Below are 22,794 nucleotides of genomic sequence, written 5' to 3'. Positions count from 1 at the left end.
GGTAGCACCTGTGGGAACATTTTGTTTTGGGGATGAGACTCTAGAAAGGTGAAGTTTTTCTAGATATGTGCAGAAAAGGGAAAATGAAAAAATAGAAAGGAACGTTATCTGGCTGGTGGTGAAATGGAATGGAATAAACTCTAGAAAACAAATTTTTGCAGCATTTCTTTAAAACGTGAGTTTGAACTGAAACGAAACACTCATGTGTGGATGCCCATGGAGTGTGGGTCAAACAGGCTGGCCAGGGGCCCACCTGATGCCAGCAGCTCATTACATCTGGCACCATGATGGAAACACTAGCTGGATGGGGTGCAAATAGGCCATGAGGTTGCCCACTGCCTCAAACACTCAGGGCCAAATGAAAGAACAGAAAATGCAGATAGATGAGATGCATGCTTCTGTCACTGTGTTAAAGGTAACTTTTCCCACAGGTTTTCTGTGCCTGCCTGCAACTGAGGTCCCAGCTCATGGATGCTGGGACGTGTCCGCACCTCTCCTGGGGTGGGGAGCTGATGCGTTTTAAAGCTGGTTTGCTATAGAGTTCTGAACTCACTTTGCCGACCTTCCTTCCACGTGGTCCTTCCTTTGTAATTTTGTTAGTAAACTGGTAGCAGCATTTCACTAAAGAAGGAGAATTTTGAGGGAAGAGCTTAGAGAGACCTAAGACTCCCGCCCCTCCCTTCTGCCTCAGCTGGGCTCCAAATCTCTGGAGGCTTCCAGGCCTGGCCACCCTCCTGCTAACTGCAAGGAGGGAATGCACTTAGAGGCTGAGGGGCCAATCAGTCTAAGCAAACATAAGGCAGAATGTTCAATCGCCCGCCGTCACCGTGCGGATCAAGCGATATGCACTGCGTCCAGTCATACCAGTTACCCAGTGCGTCCAGACACCCATTCACCCCTGGCCACTGGTGGGCGTGGATTCTGTCCAGATCGTTCTGCGTGACCTGGCGGCTTAGCTCCGGGAAGTCAGTGGATGGGCCTGGAGGCAGTAGCACCTGTGGCGTCCTGGCCCCACGCTGGGTGCTCTCCTTCTGTTTCAGGAACTCAGACATGAAGTGGTGGGCCCCTGGGGTTTGTGCGCCGAAGGATGAGAGCAAGCTGCTCTGCGGGCTTAGGTGGGACTGAATGATCTCATTGCGTGACAGCTCCTTCCGGTTCATCTGCTCAAAGGGGCTTTGGAGGCTGGTCTTGGCCTCGGGTTTGTCCAGCCCTGTCCTGGGTTGCTCGGTGTGCACAGGGCTGTCGGCTCGCACTGGCTCTTCCTGGGTCAGAGGTTTGATCTGTCTTGTCATGGGGTCCAAGGTGAGCTTCCGCTCTTTTAACCGCACAGGCTTGATGCCTGCCTTGGCCACTTGGCCGCCCAAGTTCACCGTGTAGTCACGAGGCTGGCTCCTCTTCCTTTTGCGGCCTGAACCGCCAGAGGAGGCTGCATCACTGTCCGCCCTAGAGGAGTCTGGGGAGAAGCCAGCCCAGGGTAGGATGGACTCGGCTGGTGACAGCCCTGCCTTGCAGACCGGCCCTGCCAGTGGCTGGTGGCCCTCAGGCTGCTCTAGCCAGTGCACTGGGCTCTCAGCACTGGGCAACAGCTCTGGCCGCCGCACAGGGTGTGTGCATGGCTGGGCAAGTGGCAGTGGTGAAGGCATCTGCGTGACATCGAGCGACTGGGGCTGAGGCAAGGGACTGGGCACAGAGCCCTTGGGTGAGTATGGGCTCCGCTGCCGGGCAAAGGAGCCCTTGTGCCGTGAGTTCCGGGGACTGAAGGAGCTGCGAGGTGGCCCTTTGGGGTGGGGAGGTCCCGAGGTCTGGTCCGCCCTTTCCAGCTGCTGTCGCACTGCAGCCTTGCTTTGCACACAGGACCTGGAGGGCTTGCCCAGACCTGGGGAGCTGGTGAGCGGCCTCATAGAATTGATGGGGATCTTGATGCCCTGCTTGTCATTCTTGCCCTGCTCCAGGCAGCTGCCCTCAGGGCCCAGGTGCCTGCCACTGTCCAGGAGACCTGGGAAGCTCTCAGGGCTCCCACCTATCCCATTGGTGGGGAGAGGTGATGAGTTGGGAACCAGGGAGTCATGAGTTACTTTGGAGACCTTGGGAGGTGGCCCAGAGTGGCCAAGGTCACACTGGTCCTCCCGGCGCTTGCGACTGCCCAGCCTGTCCGGCCGCAGCCCGGGCAGTCTCTGGATGTCATTGCGGTTCTTCAGGTCATGGATGCTCTTGGGTGCGCTGGCCACCCCCGTCTCTGGCCGACAGTTGTGGGCACCTGCCAGCCCCTGCAGCGCTGCCTTATTCTGGTGCACGGGCTCAATGAGCTTCTGCCAGTTCCGCAGCAGCTTCTTGGCCAGCTTGGCGAGCTCTTCATTCTTGGTCTTCTTGTGGAGGTCATTGATGAATTTCCCAAGTAGCGTCTCCTCCAGTGCCTCTTTGGTAATGGGGTATTTCTCCAGGCTGGAGATGATTTCCAACACCACCACGATGTTCTGGATGTTGCTTTGGGGATCGATGGCCTGCAGCAGCCGGTCCCTGATCTGCTGCGGAGAGGACGGAGCCGCTGCCATTGCCTGGGTGAAGCGGGGGAGGAGGGGGGTTGTGTGTGGGGGAAGCGGCCAGACGGGCGGGCGAGCGGGCAGGCTGAGATAGGGGACAAGGGTCACTCACTCGAAGGCCTCCGAGGGCGGAGCCTCCTGTTCCCTGAGGCCCTGGAGGATGAGGGGGCTTGCGGGGTAGCAGAGAGGGAGCCGGGGCTCAGGCTTGGGCCCGGGGCAGTGCCACCACCAGAGGAGGAGACTCTGGAGCTCTGCAGGAGCCACTGCCGCTGCTGCTGCAAACTGGAGAACCAGACTCCAGTCTGTGTGTTATTGTCTTGTTACATCTGTATTTATACCAGTTGATTTTAACCCTATCAATTTCTATTCCAAAGGTTAGGGCGTTTCTTATCTCCATTCCAGGGAGTAAAGATTATGTAGCTTAAGCGTGATTGTTTGTAGTTAAAGTGATTAACTACCCGCCTGGCACTTAGTTAAGGGGTTTTATTCCCTCCCTAACTTCAGGGAAAAATTCCTACCTGGGGAAACAACCTTTCTCAGAGAGGTGACCTTGGTTAAAACACATAGCTCCAAGAAGGGGAGCAAACATATTAAGAACAGTATGCCATATATGCCAGGTCCCTTGAAACATATGCTGTGCAGATGTTTCTTCCCTGCAGCAACTGTGTCAAGCAGCAAGGATGGACCAGCTTCCAGCAGGAAAATAGTAGATACTTCACTTGGCATGTAGCAAATGTGCTCATAGGATGTTGCTTATGGTTAGGACATTCTTCGCACAGTGTAACTCAAGTCTTTTCTACTAAAGACAAATTGAACTTCTATCATTTGTTTCTCAATAGTAATGTGCCTGGTAGTCTTAATAAGCTGGTCATGATTTGGAGACTTATTTAGATCATTTATGTGTTCATATATAGAAATACAAAGGAATAGAGCAAAAAGTCTACTAACATAACAAACACATGGCATATATAAAATATCCTATATAATAAAAGCCTAATATGCTAAGTGTCCAACTGTTTGTTCGACCGTTCGACTAGGCACTATGATACAAACTGACCACCAGGGGGCAGACACTCTGATTGGTAGGTTAGCTTGCTGCTGGGGTCCAGTGGATCGGGACTGGGCGACACAGACTGAACACGCCCTGGAGCCCTCCCACAGTCCCTCCCTAGCTGGCCAACCTCCTGCAGTCCCTCTCCAGCCCCGATCATGCACTGGTGGGGCCCCTCAGCCTGGCCTATACCCTCTCGCAATCCAGGACTCCTCAGGGGATATCTGCAGGCCAGGCTGAGGGACCCCACCAGTGCATGAATCCGTGCACCAGGCCTCTAGAATAATATTCTATATATATAAAAGCCTAAGCAACCATTATGACTGGAAGACCAGACAACTGGATGACTGGCCAGTACCTATGATGTGCACTGACCAGCAGGGGGCAGATGCTCAAAGCAGGAGGGCTCTTACAACCAACCTCCCACAGCTGGCCAACCTCCTGCAGTCCCTCTACCTGGCCAGCCAGCCCCAATCATCCCCAATCAGGGCTGGCTGGCCAACCTCCCATAGTCCCTCTGGCCAATCACTGGCCAGGCTGAAGGACCCCACCCACGCACGAATTTATGTACTGGGGCTCTAGTAAAAATAGATGTATATAACAGAAAAAGTGTATATCTGTGTATAATTTAGTTTAAAAAGTATTTTTTTAAAACTGAATGGTAAGGTAGTTAAATTATTCAGATTTTCTGTCTTAATACCTACATATAAAATAAATACATTTTAGAATGCTGATCCATTTATGACATTGTAGGTTAATTTTTATGCTGTGAGATGCACGGTGGTTATGGTTAAGAAAATGTGGTTTCACCTCACACTTCCTGTCTCTGTTACTTACTAAATGTGTAATTTTGGGCAAATTATATAGCCTCTCAGTTCCTCAATGTCCTCATCTGTAGAACACAGATAATTATAATACATATCCAATCAGGCTGTCATAATAAATGACAATAATGTGTGTAAAATATGTAGCATGCACCTTAAGTAATCAATACATGATTGATCAATTTCAGAGGTTCTCAATCCTGTATGAATATTATAATCACCTGGGGAGTTTTTAAAATACTGACATCCGGGCTTCATCCAAACCAATTAAATCAGCCTATCTGTAGGTAGGGCTTGGGCCAACAACAAGTTCTTTGAAAAGCTCCCTAGGTGATTCTAATGTGTAGCAAGAGTTGAGAACTACCGAATTATAATAACTTGTACATAAAATATAGAAATCTAATATTTGTATTGAATGATATCTGCATGATATATTAGTAGTGTGTTGCCAATTAAACAAATGGACAAAAGAATTTCAAAATCTGTCTATTAATTTAGTTTTGGGTGGGAAAGTAACTTGGAAGAGTAGATAAATGACCATTAGGAACACAGAAGTGGTCTAGCATCTCTGTAATAGGAAGCCTGCACTCAATTCTCCACCCTTTACAGCTTTGTATTTTCAGTCAAGTTACTCAACCACTCTTTCCTCTTTTGTAAAATTAGGGTAAGGATGGTGCCTACCTCTCAACTGTGTTGTCAGAGCATTGGGAAATTTAATATTTGTGAAGTGCTTAAAATAATGCCTGGTATGTAGTAAGTACTATGTTTGTTTAAAAATATTAATATGGAAATATTCAAAATGAAATGCTAGCTGTTAATATTGAATCTCAGTAACATATTTTTGCATTAAATTAGAACTGAAAAATAGGCTCTGTACAGAAGTTCTGGGATGACTGTTAAAAAACAACAACAAAAAAAAGCCAACATCCTTTAGACCTTATATCAAAGATGAAACTGATCCTCAGTTCTAACTACCTATCTCTCATCAAGGAAGATGATGTGTTAATCTTGCCAGGACCGATATAAGATACCACAAATTATGTTAGCTGCAGTATCCGATATTCCTGAAGCACTGAAGCTCAGACCTTATATAAGAATTTTAAAAACATCATCACCATCTATAGTTGCTTTGTTGGGTTCAGGTCCTGGAGGTGGATTTTCAGTGATGGGTCCTCTCCTTGTCTCACCTGGTCTGGCCCTTGTCTACTTCTCTAGCCTTCTTCTAATGGCCTTGCCTCACACCGTCCCCCGTCCAGACAACCTTCCCTCCCCTTCCTCCCACCAGTCCTGCTGTTTTCTGCCCCAGCCTTGGCTGCTCTTGCTGATGCTCTTCCTGGAATGCTCTTCTCATTTTGCTCTGCCCATCCCATCCCCAACCTACACATCTTTTACTGGTGGGACTCAGTTCTAGTACTAACCTCTTCTATGAAGCTTTCCCCAGTGCCCCAGGTTTAAGTAACCAGCCCCCCTTTCATACCTCTTTATCCCTTGAACAGATAAGTGGCCATTCTTAAAACCATGCTTGAGTCTTCATCTTATTTACTACATATCTATTTATTTAAGAATCAGCACCTGGCACAGAGCCTATAGTTTAATTTCATTGACTCAGAAAATGGAAGGGAGGGAGGGAGGGAAGAAAGAAGAAATAGCATCCATTTGTAAGGTTTTTTACAGAGAGGAGGGTTGCCATCAGTGGGCAAGAACACGTCAGTGGGTATCTATGGCCACTGGGTTCCAGTAAGATCAACAGGAAAACCATCCTAGCACAAAACCCATCAGCTTCTCATGGATGTAGGATACTGTCCTGCCTCTGCACAGAGAAACTCTGTCCAGAGTTGGTGACACTCAGTGGTCTGAGGCAGTGGAAGAAGAATCCCTCAAAGCTACACCAGAGAGTTCATTTTCAAACACTACAATTTCTCTAGCTTTCCAGGTTTCTAAATGTATTCCCATCTTTGAAAGAGTCTCTAAGGTCCCACCACTTCTTGGAAATCTTTTCAGTTGAGTGGAGCCAAAGTCATAAGACTCACAATAATTTGAGCACAGGTTTGCTCGCCTGTGATATGAGGACAGAAACAGTTCTTATCCTGGAATTGTAGAGTAGAGTAAATGTTTGGAATAGCTCCTCACATGAAGAGTACTAAATCCATGTCAATATTTGATATTATAAATTGTTAATATTATGTGTTAGTTAATGTCATAGACAAGAACTACTGAATTCCCTTCCTTCATTCCATCTTTCCTTAAATGGGAAAAATGTAGGTGCCTCTGAGCCTATCAATGATTCTCTCTCATCATTGATGTTTCTATCTCTCTCTCTCTCCCTCTCCCTTCCTCTCTGAAATCAATAAAAACATTAAAAAAAACAATAAATAAATAAAAATGTAGTTGCCTCTGTTTTCATTAGCATAGCAATGCTTATTTTAGAAGTTAAGAGAGTAAATGTATTGGCCACATTGAAGCTATAGATTCACCTTCTGTATAAATGACAAAGTCTACACTCAAATTACTAAACAGCATTTACCACCTATTAATCCTGCGGTATTTGGTTTGGTTTTGCTTTTGCTATCCAGCCCCCAGGACAATGGCTCTGTTCTGCATGGCTTTCTAGCTTACTTTTTACTTTAAGCTGCATCTCTGTTAGCAATGCTGAAACTTGACAAGATGGCAGAGAAGTGGTGGGACAGCCTTGCCTATGGTTCATTAAAAGTCAAACGGGGCAATAAACGTCAGATGCACCAGAATACATTTTCCCCCCTACAATGGAATAAGCTGAACACAAGTGTAAACCTTATTATCTATCTCATTTTCATGTCCTTTGAACTCTTCAGAAGGTGTCTTCCAACTAAGGGGACCAACCATCAAAGAAGCGTCTATGTGTGGTAGGGGATTCAGTTTAAAAAAGTGCCTATAGAAATTCCATATCCATTGTTCTCTTTCCCATTTTCTTATTAAGAGGGCCCATGACTAGCTATTACAAAATACATGAGAACATTATTTTTGTAGCATTTGGAAATTTTAGACCTTTCCTTTTTCTCTTTGAACTCACATTTCCATTAGTCTCTCCCTGGATTTTATACATATACAGGGTGTCCCCCCAAAAGGGACATAATAATAAGAGAGTCGATCCGCAATCTTCCCAATACATGCAGAAAAAGCAGTGATAACTTTATTGATTACATGATAATATTTTGTATATGTTGTGTTAAAATACTGTGGCTACTAGAAAACTTCACATTCTATATCTATCTCACATTGGTGGCTCACATTATACTTCTACTGGACGGGGATGGTCTCCATGTATCTTAGTTTGAAGGCAAGTGCTTTAACAGCAGCAGGGGACTCTCATGCATAGTTCCCTAGTTTACTAATCAGAGGTCAAACTGAGACTAAGAAAGGGTAACATAAGCAGGTTAACACACTCCCGTGTCAGAACAGGTATTGGAATTCAGCTCTGTTCTGAAAGCCAGAGTTTGGCCTATTTACATTTCTGGTCTTCCTTGGGGATTGAGTAGTCGTTGAATATGCTTAATGTTTAACTTTTAGAATTACTTTCTTGTTTTGCAAATAAAGAATTTAGCCGCTCATTTTCCATTTTTCGTTTGGATTTATCTTTCCATTCCTGTCCATGGGGTTTTACTACCATTTCCATCATCTTCTTGCATGCTTTTGGTAATTTTTGTTTTGGTTTGGTTTTGCTTTTGCTATCCAGGCCCCAGGAGGACCACTCGGTTCCACATGGCTTTCTAGCTGACTTTTTACTTTAAGCTGCCTGGCAGATGACAGCACAGATTTGTGTATTTGTTTAAGCATCTATTCTGAGTCAAACATTATAGAAGACCCTCCACTTAAAAGATTGCTAATCACATTCCCAGCAACCCCTACCTCACAGATGATGGTTGTTGCTCTTTTCACTTCAAAGATGAGAAAACGGAGGTCCTCAAAGTTTAACTGCTGAAGTTACTCAGTAACAGGGAGAGCTGGGACTAAAAGCCAGGTCTCTGACTCCACAGCCCCTCTGAGCTCATCATACCACTCCTCCAGGTGAAGTAGGGATCAATTGTGGGCCCAAAAACGGTAGTATTTTCACATGACTCACGCCCTTGTGAGAATTTTCTGAAGTTTCTTTTTACTATAAAATGTTTATAATTTTTTCCATGGACAATTGAGCTCTGTTTTTCTTCGTATTGTTATTGATTGTGTCCTACAAACCTAATGCAATGACATGCACTGATATGAATTTTGGATAAAGTCCCATAGTAGTATGTAAAGCACCAGGCCCAAAGTAGAATTAGTAAAAGTGAATTGAGTGCAGTGAGGATAAGGTACTAACCTTAACTGAAATCAAATATTCCTCTTTCCTCAGAATGCTTTTCATTCATTGTCTTTCCAATTAGTGAATCCTTATACAAAGGCTGGTGATAATGCTTGCTACCAATTAGACTTCCTGGGTTTTCCTTTTTACTGAACATTCACAGTCTACAAAGTAAACATTTAAAACTTTTAATCTTCTCTCTAAGATTCTAAAAATATTAGGACAAACTTGATAGATGCAATACTCTTCATCTTCATAAACCCTGAATATTTAATATTTAATCAAAATGCATCTTCACTTCTCTCTGCATAGACCAACTTATCAATTGAAGGAGTTAGCTTTCTAGAATGTAAAAATAAAAGAATATAATGCAGTATATCCGGTCTATACTACTAGGCCTCATTCTTCTAATCAGAGAAAAATGAGTAAGCACATTTGAGGAGGACTGGTGAATTTTTGTGACATATGTATTCTGAAAAGAAGATGCTTCCACTCTGAGATCACTGCTGCCAATTGTTATTCATTTAGTTAGGTGTCCCTGAGAAGGCTTTAAGGATTATCCTTTCTGTCCCTCCTTTTGATAGAAGTAGCAAGCATTGTTTTTAGGGCCTGTCACTGTGGCTCTGTTTTGCTCAGATATGTTGCACATCTCCAGTGACAGCCTGAGGGACAACTCAGGGAGCAGTAGACTGAGAAATGGGCAGATAGGAATGTTAAGCCCAGGCTGTACACACCAAGTAAATTACTTTGTTTCTCCGCTTTGGTTTTCCAACTATAAAATGGGAATATTGTTTTCTTTCTCTACTCACAAAGTATATTGTAACAAGGAGATAATAAATGGAATTCTCATTTGAAGCTACAATTACAATGTGTGTCAGTGTGTAATTTCTTCTGCCTTCCTGCTGAATTTGCCTTACCTCAACATTCCCTAGTCATCTCGGGGTTCCACCCAGGACCAGCCCAGCAAGGCTATGTTGCAGCACCAAGGACTCCAATTTAGTAGGTCAGTTTCAGCCTAATCTCACTATTCGTGACTCTGTCTAGAGACCATTAGGGCTGGGGTTTGTCATAACTAGAATCAACAGCAAACACTTATTTACAGCCTCTCTGATTATTCAGAGAATAATGTGTGTCTCCTGTTTTGTTCATAGTTATATCTCAGGTCTCCAGGCACAGTGTCTGGCATATGGTAGATACTCAACACATACGTTCTAGATACAAAAGTGCATCAAGAAGAACTAGGAAATTAAAGGACTATTACACATAGCCACTCCCTTCAAAGACTTATAATCTAGTCAAGTTGATTTGGATTAAAGACAAAAGGCAAGAAGCAATGGAACAGTTGAGTCAATCTATACAAGTGGCCAATGAGCATAATGAAAAGAATCACCCGGAGAGGTGGAAGGATTCTCTCTCAGGTGAGCTTACTAAAATGGTATGCCAACTCTCCAAGCACTTCAAAGAGTGACACTGCCTGGAAGTTATTGTATCATGTTTGAGGGCTATCCTTCATCATCAGGGCAAGATTCTAAATCTTTGCCTTCATCAATGAGTCAGTCCTTTCGGATGGCCTGGGCCAATTAGCTTGTGGTGAATGTGGTGAGAAGTTGTTGGATTCTGGATAAAATATAAAAGATGGCCAAGCAGCCTGTAATGATGGTTTAGATATGCTGTAAGAAAAATAGGAGAATGACCCCAAGGTGTTTGGTCTGAGCAGCCGGCACAATGGAGTGCCATGGTGCCATTCCCTGAGATGGGGATTGAGACAGGGTGGGTGTGTGGCGGGGTGGGGGTGGGGGGGGCAGTTGGGAGGGGCGGAAGGTGTTCAATTTTGGATATGTGAGATTTGGGATGTTATGAGACACAGATGTCTTTGAGGCCATGTCGTTAGCAGGTGGGGGAGGATCTGGTGCACCATCGGAGGGCCAAGGCCTTAGACCTCAGATGGGAGCGTGGGGCATGGACAGGCCCTTCGTGTAGCAGGAAGGAAGATGAGGTGTAAAGGGGCAGAGTGACTGGAAAAGGGGGCAGTGAGAACCTGTGGAAGTTCTCCTGTAACTGCTGCTTTCTCTCAGTTTCACAGGAAGCCAGTTCAGCTGCTGAGAATAGGAAGACAAGGTTTTAAGATAAAGAAGGTGTGAACTACTTTCCTAGGACACTGTGCTTAAAAGTCAGGTCATGACCTAATTGTGGGTCTCAATATCAACTTAGTGATTTAAAAAGGCAAACAGTTTCAACAATAAAGAATTTAAATTAAAAAAGGAACAGTAAACAGAATTTTAAAGTAGAGTTTATTGTATGTATTAAGAGTAAGATTTGCTTAATAAAAGCTTTATTTCAGTTGCATGTCTGTGTATGTGCATGAGTATGTGTTTGTGATTGAGTCTTCCCTGGGTGCTAGAAAAAAAAAATTTTAAAACACTGGCCCAGGACAGTGGGAAGAAATGAACAAGGGGCTGTCAAATAAAGTCAGGGACCAAGGGAACAGTTATAGAGCTAACATTTTCATGCGAGAAAGATTATATGATAGACTCATATAAACATTGGACCTCTTAGAGGAGCCCAACCCCTCCCTACCACCACTGACCCTACAGGAAACCTTTTTGTGTGAATATCTTCAATGACAGGATGCTCACCGGATTAAAAGTTTTAGATTTCAGAATATCATTGTCCTCTTATTAAAAAGTGGGGCCTTCATGAACACTCTCTGAGGTGTGGAGGGTCTGGCAGTGGGAGTTTGGAATTTGGTGTACTTCATATGAAGTTTGACCTTATTATGTAATACCAACCTTGATGGCTTCCTTCCATTTCAGAGAGCTCTAAATTCTCTAAAACAAGACCAGTATCAGGAAACCAAAAAAATCTCTTTTTTTCAAACTTTAGCCCAGAATGGCACCAGTTGTCTTTTAAATGTATGCTCTCTGCCATTTTAATGGGTGCTTGGGCTACGGTTTGTGCCTATGTATCTTTCCTCTTTCAAGATTTGTTGTTGATTCCAATCAAATATAACTTTACTGAGAAAAAAAAAGTATTCATCCTAAAGACTTTACATGCCTTGATTGTTGAAAGTTTTTTTCTGTAAAATACATTAATGAATAATAGTTAAGAATGTGTCAATAGGTGCTGTGAAAATAACCATTTATAGTTTTAATTCTAATGAGCTCAGTTTATTTTTTAGACAATGTAATTTAGAATAATAAAAGTACTTCTCCAGTTCCATATTTTGCCTGATTGTTGAAAATGGTTTTGAAATTATTCACTGGGACTAATTTTCTATGCACCTGACCAATTTCTGAATCATTTATGAGTTCTTAAGTACTTTTTCCTTATTGTAAAGGCAGTATCAAAGTTAGTTCATTAGACCAGATATCAGACATGCATGCACATTGTATATAATATGTATTTTCTCCTTGCAATGTTGTTCTCTTTCTACTGTATTTATTCTGATTTATTTAAATTTGAAGCACTGGAGTAACAAAAGTGGAAATGAAATTTCACTGAAAGAATGAGGGCTCAAAAATGTACAAGCTGCCTACATCACTAAGTGTATGCTAATTTATGACACTATTTAATCTTAGCCCAGTTGTAAATCAAATCAAGTAGTGAGAAACCATTTTCTGTCTTTGGGAGTACTCTATTCTAGGATTCATTCAGCAGTTTCACTTCTCTAAGTGCTCAGAAAATGTTAAAATTGCCAAACAGGAACACACACACACACACACACACACACACAATTTATTTTATGAAGTATGGATCACTTTGATATTATTTATGTAGAGACTCATATGATTTTTTTCTGTATGTAAAGTTTTTCTTTATGACAGGACATATACAAGATTCGTTCCTCTTCTATTACTTCCAACCAGAGCCCTACCGTGGAAAGCTCTGCCCCTTCCATTTTGCAAGCCTCAACAAGTCTGTTGCTGAGTCAGAGCCTCCTTTCCCCCCTATGTGAGAAATCCTTCTCCCTGGAATTCATAAAGCTTCGGAAATGTTTAGAGCTTCCCTAGAGGGAAGGGGTGGGGATGGCAGACTGCATGTGGCAGGGAGGAGTCCCACACACAGCAGTCCCCACCATAGCACATTAAGCGCGTTTATGAAAGAGGAGGACTTGGAGCCGGCCCAGGGTTACCATGGAGCTGGTCTAGGAACCCATTATATGCAGATGTGTGTGTAAAACCCCGCAGGGAGCCGTGTTAGGTACCAGGACTTTGTTCCTCATTACCGGAGTGAAAATGCTCCGTATACCGCGGGAGCCTCGGGTTTACCCTTGCAGAAAACACCTCCACGTGGCTGTAGGAAGGTCGGTGACAGCACGGAACCCAGCCTGCGAAGGCACTTTCTAGGACAACCAGGAGGGCGCCAGGTCAGGGCCACAGGTGCAGGCTAACCAGCTGGCCATCTGCAAGGCAGGCAGAGCCCGCACCAGCGAGCTGGCCAAAGACCCCAGGACTGAGCCAGGCGGGCGGGAGGGGTCGGGGTCCCAGCTCCTCCGGGACTGGGGACCGCGCCCAGCAGGACTCCCGGCCTCAGTTTCCCCTGCCGGCCAGCCCCACCCAGGGAAGGCCCAGTCCCAGTCCCAGTCCCAGGGTAGCCCTGGTCCCTGAGGCCGGGCCCCACGTGACCGAGAGTGGGGAGGAGGGGGACACGAAGGAGGCGGGGCCAGGAGCGCAACTGGACGGGGGCGCGTTCGACCCCGAGCTGGAGGGGCCGTTGCCTCGCACTCGTGTACGCAGCCCGCGCGTGCTCATCCTCCTCCTCCTCCTCCGCGCGCGCCCGGGCTCGGAATCCAGCGGGCTGCCCGCCACCCCAACCGGCCATGCCTTCGCCCAGGGCTGGGGAGGGGAGCAGGGGGGACGCGCCGCTCGTCCTCGCGCTCCCCGCCCCCCGCGCGCGCCGCCAGCCGAGCGCGCATATTAATGAGGGGCGGGGCATCCGGGGCGGGGCCGCGGGCGGGGGCGGGGCCACGGGGCGCGGCGGCCTCGCGCCAGCGCGTGCTGGGACGCACCGCGGGGGGCGGGGCGATTGTGAGGTGGCGCTGACGCACGTTCCGGGGTTCTTAAGCGGCGAGGGCGGCGGAGGCGGCGGCGCCCGAGCCGGTCTCGGGAGGTGGCTGTGGCCGCCGAGAGGGGTGGCGGGGCCGAAGTGGGTGCCCCAGCCTCAGTCACGGTGCCCCCCCCCCCCCTCCCTGACTCCCCTCCTTCCACCACGGCCGCGCCGCCCCAGACCCGGCGGCTACTTCGGCGGGCAGCGGACGGGGCGCGTCTCCTCCCGTTGCCGCCGGCCTGATAAATGAGGGACTTCGGGTTCGGGGTGCTGCAGATCGCCCCGCTCCGAGGCAGCAGCCCCGCGTCCCTCTTCGGCGGCGGGACGTACCGTCCTTACGCCGCGGAGCCTTCCGCGGCCGCCGCCCCGCCGCCCTCCGCCACGCCCTTCGGCCCGCTCTCGCCGCCGCCGTTGCCTGTCACCGGGTTCGCGGAGGCCGCCTCCCCCTTCCCCGCGCCCCTCGGCGGCGGCCGCGCAGGCAGCTCGGCCGCCGCTTCCTCTTCCTCCCAGCTCCCGGCGCGCCCGCAGACCATGCAGGATGAGCTGCTGCTGGGGCTGACACCGCAGCCGGCGCGGCCGCTCTCGGGGGCGGCGGCCGCGGAGAAACTCCCCAACCACCACCCGGGCGGCGGCACGAACTCGGGTGTGACCCACCTCCTCCCCTCCCAGGACTTCAAACCGAGTCTGCACCTCCCCGCCTCCTCCTCCGCCTCCTCCTGCTGTGGCTGCCGCACCTCCTCCCCGCAGGACTTCAGTAAGCGGCAGCAGCAGCAGCTGAGCAGCCAGAAGAGGAAAGAGTTCAGCCCTCCCCGCCTTCCCCACCCTCCGGACTCGCAGCCGCCGCCGCCGCCGCCGCTCCACTGCCCCGGCCGGTTCAGCCCGCCGCCGCCGCCGCCCGGCCCGCCCCTCCAGCCGGCGCCGCTCGCCCAGCGCCCGCAGCCGTTCAGCCTCCCGCACCCGCCGCAGGACTTCGCCCCGCGGCAGCGCCCGGCGGACCTGCCCTCGCTCCCGCAGCTCCAGCCCTCGCCGCCCGCAGCCCCGCGGCGCCGCCACGGAGGCGCGGGCAGCCCTCGCAGGACCCCGGCCGCGGGCGAGGGCAGCGCTGCCGCCGAGCCCTCCAATGCCGGCTTGGCCCCCTCGACGCCGCCCGTGAACCCCGCGCCGGGCTCCATGGAGTCGCCCAACCACCCTCTGCTCAACAGCCCCGGCAGCCTCCTGCCCGGCGGGGCGCTGGGCGCGGGCGCCTTCAGCAGCCTGCAGAGTCCGGACCTTCCGCACCCGGGCGGCGGCGGCGGGGGCGGGGGACCCCCCGGAGGCGGAGGGGGAGGCGGCTCCGCGTCGCCGCCGCCGCTGCCCGGCTTCGGCACCCCCTGGTCCGTGCAAACCGCGTCGCCGCCGCCCCAGCCCCAGCCGCCGCCGCCGCCCCAGCCGCAGCCGCCGCCGACCCAGCAGCCGCCGCCGCCGCAGCCGCCGCAGCCCGGCTCGTCCAGTGCCGCCCCGGGGGGCAGCGGCGGCGGCGGCTCGCTCAGCGCCATGCCGCCGCCCAGCCCCGATGCGGAGAACGGCTTCTACCCCGGGCTGCCGTCGTCCATGAACCCGCCCTTCTTCCCCAGCTTCTCGCCCGTGTCCCCGCACGGCTGCGCGGGGCTCAGCGTGCCGGCCGGCGGCGGGGGCGGCGGCTTCGGCGGCCCCTTCTCGGCGGCCACGGTGCCCCCGCCGCCCGCCCTGAACGTCCCCCAGCAGCCGCCCCCGCCCGCCGCGCCGCAGCCCAGCCGCCGGTCGCCCGTCAGCCCGCAGCTGCAGCAGCAGCACCCGGCGGCCGCCTTCCTGCAGCAGCGCAACTCCTACAACCACCACCAGGTACGGGGACCGGGCACGCGAGCGGGGACCCCGGGGACGTGGAGGGGCTGCCTGAGCGAGGGACGGGGCGGACGGGGTGCGGGACGCGGGACGGCTCCGCGGGCGGATCGCGCTGCGAGCCGGCGGGTGCCCCTCCAACGCCGGGAACCCGGTGGGGCCGGCGGCTCTCGTGCCCCTCGCTGCCGCCCACCCGCGACCCCGACCCGCGGACGCCCGGAGCCGGGAGGGCGCTGTCGGGTTCCCGGGGCCGGCGAGTGGCGGCGGGGACCGGCCCGGGGCGCGGGCGGCGGGAGCGAACTTGGGGAGGGAGGACGCGGTTCCTGGGGACGGTGCGTGTCGGGTCTGTTTCGTTCTGAACCGGCCGGCGTGGGGCTTCGCCGAGGAGGCGGGGGCGACCGGGGCCGGGAGCCGGGCGGCGGGGCTGCTGCTCCCGCAGCCTCCGCGCCGTCGGGCGACTCCTTAACGGGCAGCCCGGCCGGGTGCCCCCGATGCGCCGCGGCGGCCTCGGCGCTGGACTCGGTCGCGCCTGGGGACCGGGTGCGGGTTTTAACTCCAAACTGAATCCGAGTCCCGCATCGGTGCGCTGCCTGGAGAGGGGGGGCCCGGGACGGCTCCGCGGACCCAGCCGCTCGCCCCGGGTGACGGGCGTTTCTATTTCGAGTGGGTCCTGTAATTATGAACTCACTCGCGGGTTGGTCGTTCATCCGGGGCCTTCTCGACCGCGTTCGTGTTTGTCCCCGGGACAGGGTCCGAGCGCCCACGGGCCGGCGAGCGGAGCCCGAGCGCCCGGTGCATCTCGGAGACGGTCAGCCTTGGCTGCGGGGATCCCGCCGTCCCAGGCCCTTTCCTGATGGAGGGGCCTTAACCAGGGCTTTCTGACGCCTCTCACTTTTCCCTTTGACCCAAGTGCCCAGCGAGGAGCCAGTGTAAAGGGTGAAAACCCGTCCAAATTTAACAAAAATGACAGTTAACAGTCTATTTAAATTAACCCGAGGAACAGTTAACAGCTTTTTGTTGAATCGCAGGTTTCTCCCTGAGAAAGGAGAATGTGGTCTATGAAGACTGAAAATGGGGAATTTTGAAATAATACTCCACTTTTTTCATGATTTGCATAATTTTTAACTGGAAACTTGCCACAGAAAATTGTAGGGTTTTGTGTTTGTTTTTTTAATTTATTTCCTGAAGACATGATGTAGATTGTAGAACATTGGAAGACCATATGCCATGATCCATATTTAGCTCTAAGCTGGTGTGTGTGTGTGTGTGTGTGTGTTTTGTTTTTTTGTCAAAAGGTGGGTCTGGCAGTCGGGTGTGAGAGGTGGCACTGCTGTCACATGGAATTTAGGTCACTCGAAGGGAACTTGGAGCATGTATCCGTGACAAGCGGTTTCTCCACGGCTGTGTTTTTGAACTGTGTGGAGGGTGAAACTGTTGTAGTATATATTCGTCATTATATTCCCATTCAAATTAATTTTTAAAATAGGTACTATGTATCAGGTTTGGTTTCTTTGTCTTGTAAAAAACAGGTTTATTTTAAGGGTGCTATATTTATTGACTTACAGTAGCGCCATGGTTCATACTTGTTTTGGCTACAAGTTAGCACAAAATTGTTAGAGTATAAGTTTATTGACCATATAATTGCTAGCAATGAAAACATTTTAAAAACCTACAGTTAATAGGCTTTTGGTGGATTTCCCATTCATTGATGACATAACATTCTAGTTTGGAATACAGTTTACTTTTTAAAATGAAGTTAATGGAGACTTGTGTTATTAGGATCTTTACTAGAATAGTCAAATAGTTGTTTATTTTTGTATATCTCAGTGGATCCACCTATGGGTGACATCAGATAATTGCTTAACAGTTCATAGATAATTAAGGGAAAGAAACAAAAACATTTTAAAAGAAGCTACACTCAACCTGGAATAAAAGATCTTAAAAGTACAGTAAACAGTACAGAAAAGGACATATTTCCTATTTTGTCCCTATCCCAAAAGGCCTTTATTAATTTGTACAACGGAATAATACCAAACCTTATTACTCACTTTTGCAGCGATGCAACTTGTTTTGGAAAACCAAAGTCTAAATTTCACCCATATGGTTGATATATTTTGATTAATAAAGATCATGCTTTTAGTTGTGTGCCTAGTGGAATGTGGTTGCTCTAAGAACATAATGTAGGGTATATTTTTAAGGATCTTCAGAGTTAATTTCAATTTAAATGTATATCTCATGTACAGTATATGGTTCTCTCTGAAGGGAAAAAAAAGTAACTACATGCTTCCTTTTTAGTCATTGTCATTAAATATCTGCTTGTTCAGTATAATTTGTAGTAGGCAAGAGGATGAAAACTGCCTCACATTAAGCTTCTATTATAGCACAGTCTCAAGCCTATTACTTTTTGTTATCTAGCTAAGGATATATTCTGTGTATTCTATATTTTATTTTTTAAAAATCTTAGCTCAGGTCTAAAATTTGAATTTCGATGATAAGCTCTTTAAATGCCTGTAATTTAAAGAGATATGTTTTTCTCAGCCTCTTCTGAAACAGTCTCCTTGGAGCAACCATCAGAGCAGTGGCTGGGGCACCGGAAGTATGTCCTGGGGAGCCATGCATGGCAGAGATCATCGTAGAACTGGAAACATGGGGATTCCAGGAACTATGAATCAGATATCTCCACTGAAAAAACCGTTCTCTGGTAATGTCATAGCACCACCGAAATTTACTCGTTCTACTCCATCACTGACGCCGAAATCTTGGATTGAAGATAATGTGTTCAGAGCAGACAACAATAGTAATACACTCTTACCCTTGCAGGTAAGAATGGGATGTCAATGGCTTATTTCTAATGTTACTCTTTCAGGATTGGAAGCTGAGTGGTGGTAGCAGTAGTATGGTAAAATTAATGGATTCAAAAAGAGAAAGTTCTCATTTTTAAGCATATATAATTTCATTATCGAAGGATAAAATATCTACATGGAGAAAATTGACACTATAAAAAATCTGTAAGCACACAATAGTAAATAAGATTCAAAAAATGTAGAAAAACCTGCTGCACTTCTTAAATACATATTGAAGCTTTTAATTGGCAACTTCTTAAGAATGCCTTAATTTATTAACCTTTAATGGGTCACCAAAATGAGTTTTTCCTACAATACAGCTGAACTAAAATGTTCGTAATCATGCATAGATTTGGCTATGATCAGCTGTAGTGTATTAGAATATACTTAGTAGAGCTATCATTGTGGCAAAATAATACGGCTTTTTACATAGAATTAAATTTTGTCTTCACTGGTTCAATGACTTTTTTTTTTCTAAATGTGGCCTAATAGTTATGATGATTGACAGTTTTTCAGGCCTTTTAGTATTTTGCTGATATTGCTGGTTAATGAAACTCTCTTATGGCTATTTAAAATGAGGTGGTTGGTTTTTTTTTTTAAACGAGGTTGTTTTTTTTTGGTGGTGGTTTTGTTTTCCTGAAACCTTTAGAAAAAGGAATAAAGGTAGAATTTTGGTTTTTGTCTTATTTTCTTCCTTTTTTTTTCATGTGGGTGGGTATGGGAAAGAGAACTGCATATTTCTGATGAAAACTTCTATGCTGTTGAAGGTGAGATCTAGTTTGCAGTTGCCAGCTTGGGGCTCAGATTCACTCCAAGATAGTTGGTGCACTGCAGCCGGAACATCCAGAATAGACCAGGTAGGCTGCACAGTGTATATTTTTCAGGACTTTGGCTAGGAGTTTAGTAGTATTTATATAATGAGGAGGATTTGTTACTTACTTTCAGTATATGTCAGCATATGTCAGAGAGCCTTAAAGCAATTTATTTTTAAAGGGTCACTTGACTTAAACTATTTAATATAAAATGCTTCATTTTTATATTTAAATGTAATTCATAATCATTTTATATTTCCAAAACATAATAAATTACTTTTTGAAAAAAAAGGAATTATATACCCAAGAGCACCTGGCTTTAAACATCAGTCAAATGGAACAGATATTTTATCTCCTTTCAGAATTATTTGCAATTAGATACAAAATCTTGTTTTTACTCAGTCTCCAACTTTACAATTTCATCAATGTTTTACATAATTTTTAGTAACATTTTTCATAAACCCTGCTATGTTGGTCTTGATTAACTTTCTTAAAAAGCCCTATCTTAGTTTAGCTTTTTCAACTTGGTAAAAAACTTTGATATAATATTTTTTTCTAAATTTTGTGACTGCTCTTATATATTATCTTCTTCCAAATAATCGGTTACTCTAGGAAAAACCGTGAGCCAGAAAACTGGGAGGCAATCTTAATCAAATTACTGTCAAGCCCTTATACAAAAGGTTATCTCTCTTCCTGCAGACTAAATTTGAATGCATACTGGGCACTGGGTGATGAGAATTATTACAGGATACAGAGAAAACTCAGTCCTACGTATGGGGGTTCTTTTCTACAGAACCCAAGTTTGAGCAGAGTTGACATTATGGAGCTATTATCCTTAGCTAAGGCTCTTCCTTAGTTAATTTATCAATATGGGATTATTTTATAAGTAAGGACTGTGTAAACAGATTAATAATATGCATTTATCTAGCATTCTAACCTGGAGGGTTAACAGTAACTTTAATAATCAAGCATTAGCACTTGTTTTAGACAAGTTCTACCTATTTACCAAAGTAGTCCTGCCAGGATCTTCACTTAGAAATAAGTAGCTGTCTCATGTAATACGTAACTTATTGTCTTGTTAATGTAAGTTAGCTACCCATCTATTTCTACTGTCCTTTTCACCTTGGTTCCTTTAGGCCATATCAGTGTCATTTTTATGATAGCATTTCTATGTCGTTTGTATTGAATATATAAATGCCTAGGAAATGGTGTGTTAGAAGAGGAAAATAATGATAATTATTTTGAAGGTGACAAGATACACATTTTTAGTGCAGAAGAGACAAAAAATATTCCAAGATAATAGGATACCCGTAAGAGAGGGATATGTCTCTCCAGAGAAAGAAGACAAATTAGCTGCTATATAAAAAGGGTCTATGGGTTGGTGGGGGGACCATATGTTGAGAAAATAGGTTATTGAGATGGTGTCAGTTGTTGGAATGCTAGAGAGCAGAGGTGATAAGGAAAGGCAAGTTTGCAAATTGGACTCTGCAGAGGTGCCCCTGGGGCTACCCCAGTGCAAGGGCCTCTAACCTCCCATGTAGACCATAATCAAAGCCACTCTGCTCTTATCTATTTTATAACGTAGGGTTTTAGGTAAATTCATTTTGGTAAGGATTTTTTGTTGTTGTAAATTGCTGAGATATTGGCATTCCCTGTGGACTCTTGACCAAGAGGTATGATGTTATAAGTTGAAACAGCAATGAAAACAAAGAGATAGTGAAAAATGTACTAAACTAGAAGGAGGTTTGAAACCTGAGTCATCTTCCTCTGCCTTTCACAATCTTTATGACATTGTACGTCAGTTCATGGGCCTTCACCTATTTGGGTCATTATTAGAGAGGACCTTGAAGTAGGTCATGTAAGACCTTTTTAGTTCTTACACATCCTCTGGTCTCTTTTGGCCATTTCTTTTTCTCCCTCCTCCCTGGACCCTGCTACCTATCCCTCCCCCTTATTTTTAGAATCCAAGGGCCTTGGTTTATTGGGGTTGAAGGGATGGGTATTGGTCCCAAGCCATAGGAGTGTAGTGTATAACTTTCCAACGTTGTTGTCACCTTTTAGTACCCCAAGGGTACTTATACAAAATTTGTTCTGTGTTTCTACCATAAAAGGTTGAGGTATTTGAAGTTGAGCTTCTTAAAAATATAGCAGCAGCTACAAACTACAATTGGTATCTTAAACTGTGGTGTAGTTCCTCACTATTTGGCAAAGTTAAAATTACAGAAAATACTTAAGTACTGAAATATCTGGAGAGATTATTTTCATCTCTAATCTTTTTGCATCATCTACAACATTTTAATACTAAAATTTTAGTTAAAAATACATTATTTTAAAACATTTAAGTTTTTATTTCCTTTAGTATCAAATTGATTAGGCCTAAAAAATACTAAATTCTAGAATTGAAGTCTTAATTGTTACTACTTCAGGCCTTACCTATAATTGAATTCAGTAAATGGGAAAGAAATAGTTTTGTAGGTTGATTTTGTTTCAGATGTATGTAAAATTTTTCGGGTTGGTATGACCTTATTTTAAATAATCAATTTTTATGGAAAAGGTTCAAATTAAAAACTTTTAAAAAACAAATATAAATTCTTCTGCATATTTCTGACTTTAAAATGAATATTATATATTTCTGTTAAAATGTTAAGGCTAAGAATTACTTTTCTTTAAAACTCTGTTACCTAGTTACCCTTGCAAGAAATCATATTCAAAAGTGTGAATTCTAAATTACCTTAATATTTCCTTTATTTTTTTTCTTTATTGATTAAGGTATTACATATGTGTCCTTATCCTCCCTATTACTCCTCCACTCCCCCACTCATGCCCTCACCCCCCTGGTGTCTGTGTCCATTGCTTAGGCTTATTATACATGCATACAAGTCCTTTGGTTGATCTCTACCCCTTACCCCTCCCCTCCCCTACCTTCCCTCTGAGGTTTGATGGTCTGATTGATGCTTCTCTGTCTCTGGATCTGTTTTTGTTTATCAGTTTATGTTGTTCATTATCTTCCACAAATGAGTGAGATAAATGTGATATTTATCTTTCTCTGACTGGCTTATTTCACTTAGCATAATGCTCTCCAGTTCCATCCATGCTGTTGCAAATGGTAAGAATTCCTTCTTTTTTACTGCAGCATAGTATTCCATTGTGTAGATGTACCACAGTTTTCTAATCTACTCATCTGCTGATGGGCACTTAGGCTGTTTCCAAATCTTAGCTATTGTAAATTGTGCTGCTATGAACATAGGGGTGCATATATCCTTTCTGATTGGTATTTTTAGTTTCTTGGGATATATTCCTAGAAGTGGGATCACTGGGTCAAATGGCAGTTCCATTTTTAACTTTTTGAGGAAACTCCATACTGATGTCCACACTGGCTGCACCAGTCTGCATTCCCACTAGCAGTGCACGAGGGTTCCTTTTTTTCCACATCCTCGCCAGCACTTGTCATTTGTTGATTTGTTGATGATAGTCATTCTGACAGGTGTGAGATGGTACTGCATTGT

General features: G+C 46.4%; 2 protein-coding genes across 7 annotated transcripts in view; one reads left to right on the top strand and one right to left on the bottom strand.

The window, feature by feature from the left end:
* Nucleotides 1-779: 779 nt before the first annotated feature.
* Nucleotides 780-2,552, bottom strand: LOC139007563 (mediator of RNA polymerase II transcription subunit 26-like). The gene has a single exon (XM_070411137.1). The coding sequence runs from the start codon at nt 2,550-2,552 to the stop codon at nt 780-782; it is 1,773 nt and encodes a 590-aa protein (XP_070267238.1).
* An 11,470-nt stretch (nt 2,553-14,022) lies between these two features.
* CPEB2 (cytoplasmic polyadenylation element binding protein 2) overlaps nt 14,023-22,794 on the top strand; it is a 67,978-nt gene continuing 59,206 nt past the window's right edge. For 3 of the 6 annotated variants that reach the window (XM_070399169.1, XM_070399165.1, XM_070399183.1), the window contains exons 1-3: nt 14,023-15,636; nt 18,172-18,453; nt 19,244-19,333. In XM_070399169.1, coding sequence (XP_070255270.1) covers nt 14,023-15,636; nt 18,172-18,453; nt 19,244-19,333 — 1,986 coding nt within the window. Of the gene's footprint in view, nt 15,637-18,171; nt 18,454-19,243; nt 19,334-22,794 lie in introns of those variants that run through there. The other 3 variants (XM_070399172.1, XM_070399170.1, XM_070399223.1) reach the window with 2 other exon arrangements.

This window comes from Myotis yumanensis, unplaced genomic scaffold (assembly GCF_028538775.1).
Source record: "Myotis yumanensis isolate MYYU_CA2020_CCGP unplaced genomic scaffold, mMyoYum1.0.hap1 SCAF_1, whole genome shotgun sequence".
Lineage (NCBI taxonomy): Eukaryota > Metazoa > Chordata > Mammalia > Chiroptera > Vespertilionidae > Myotis > Myotis yumanensis.
The sequence above is the reverse complement of the archived record's forward strand: the minus strand, read 5'-3'. Positions and strand labels throughout refer to the sequence as shown.

Coding starts and splice junctions, on each gene's coding strand:
- LOC139007563 (XM_070411137.1), bottom strand. CDS start 2,552: ATGGCAGCGGCTCCGTCCTCTCCGCAGCAGATCAGGGACCGGCTGCTG.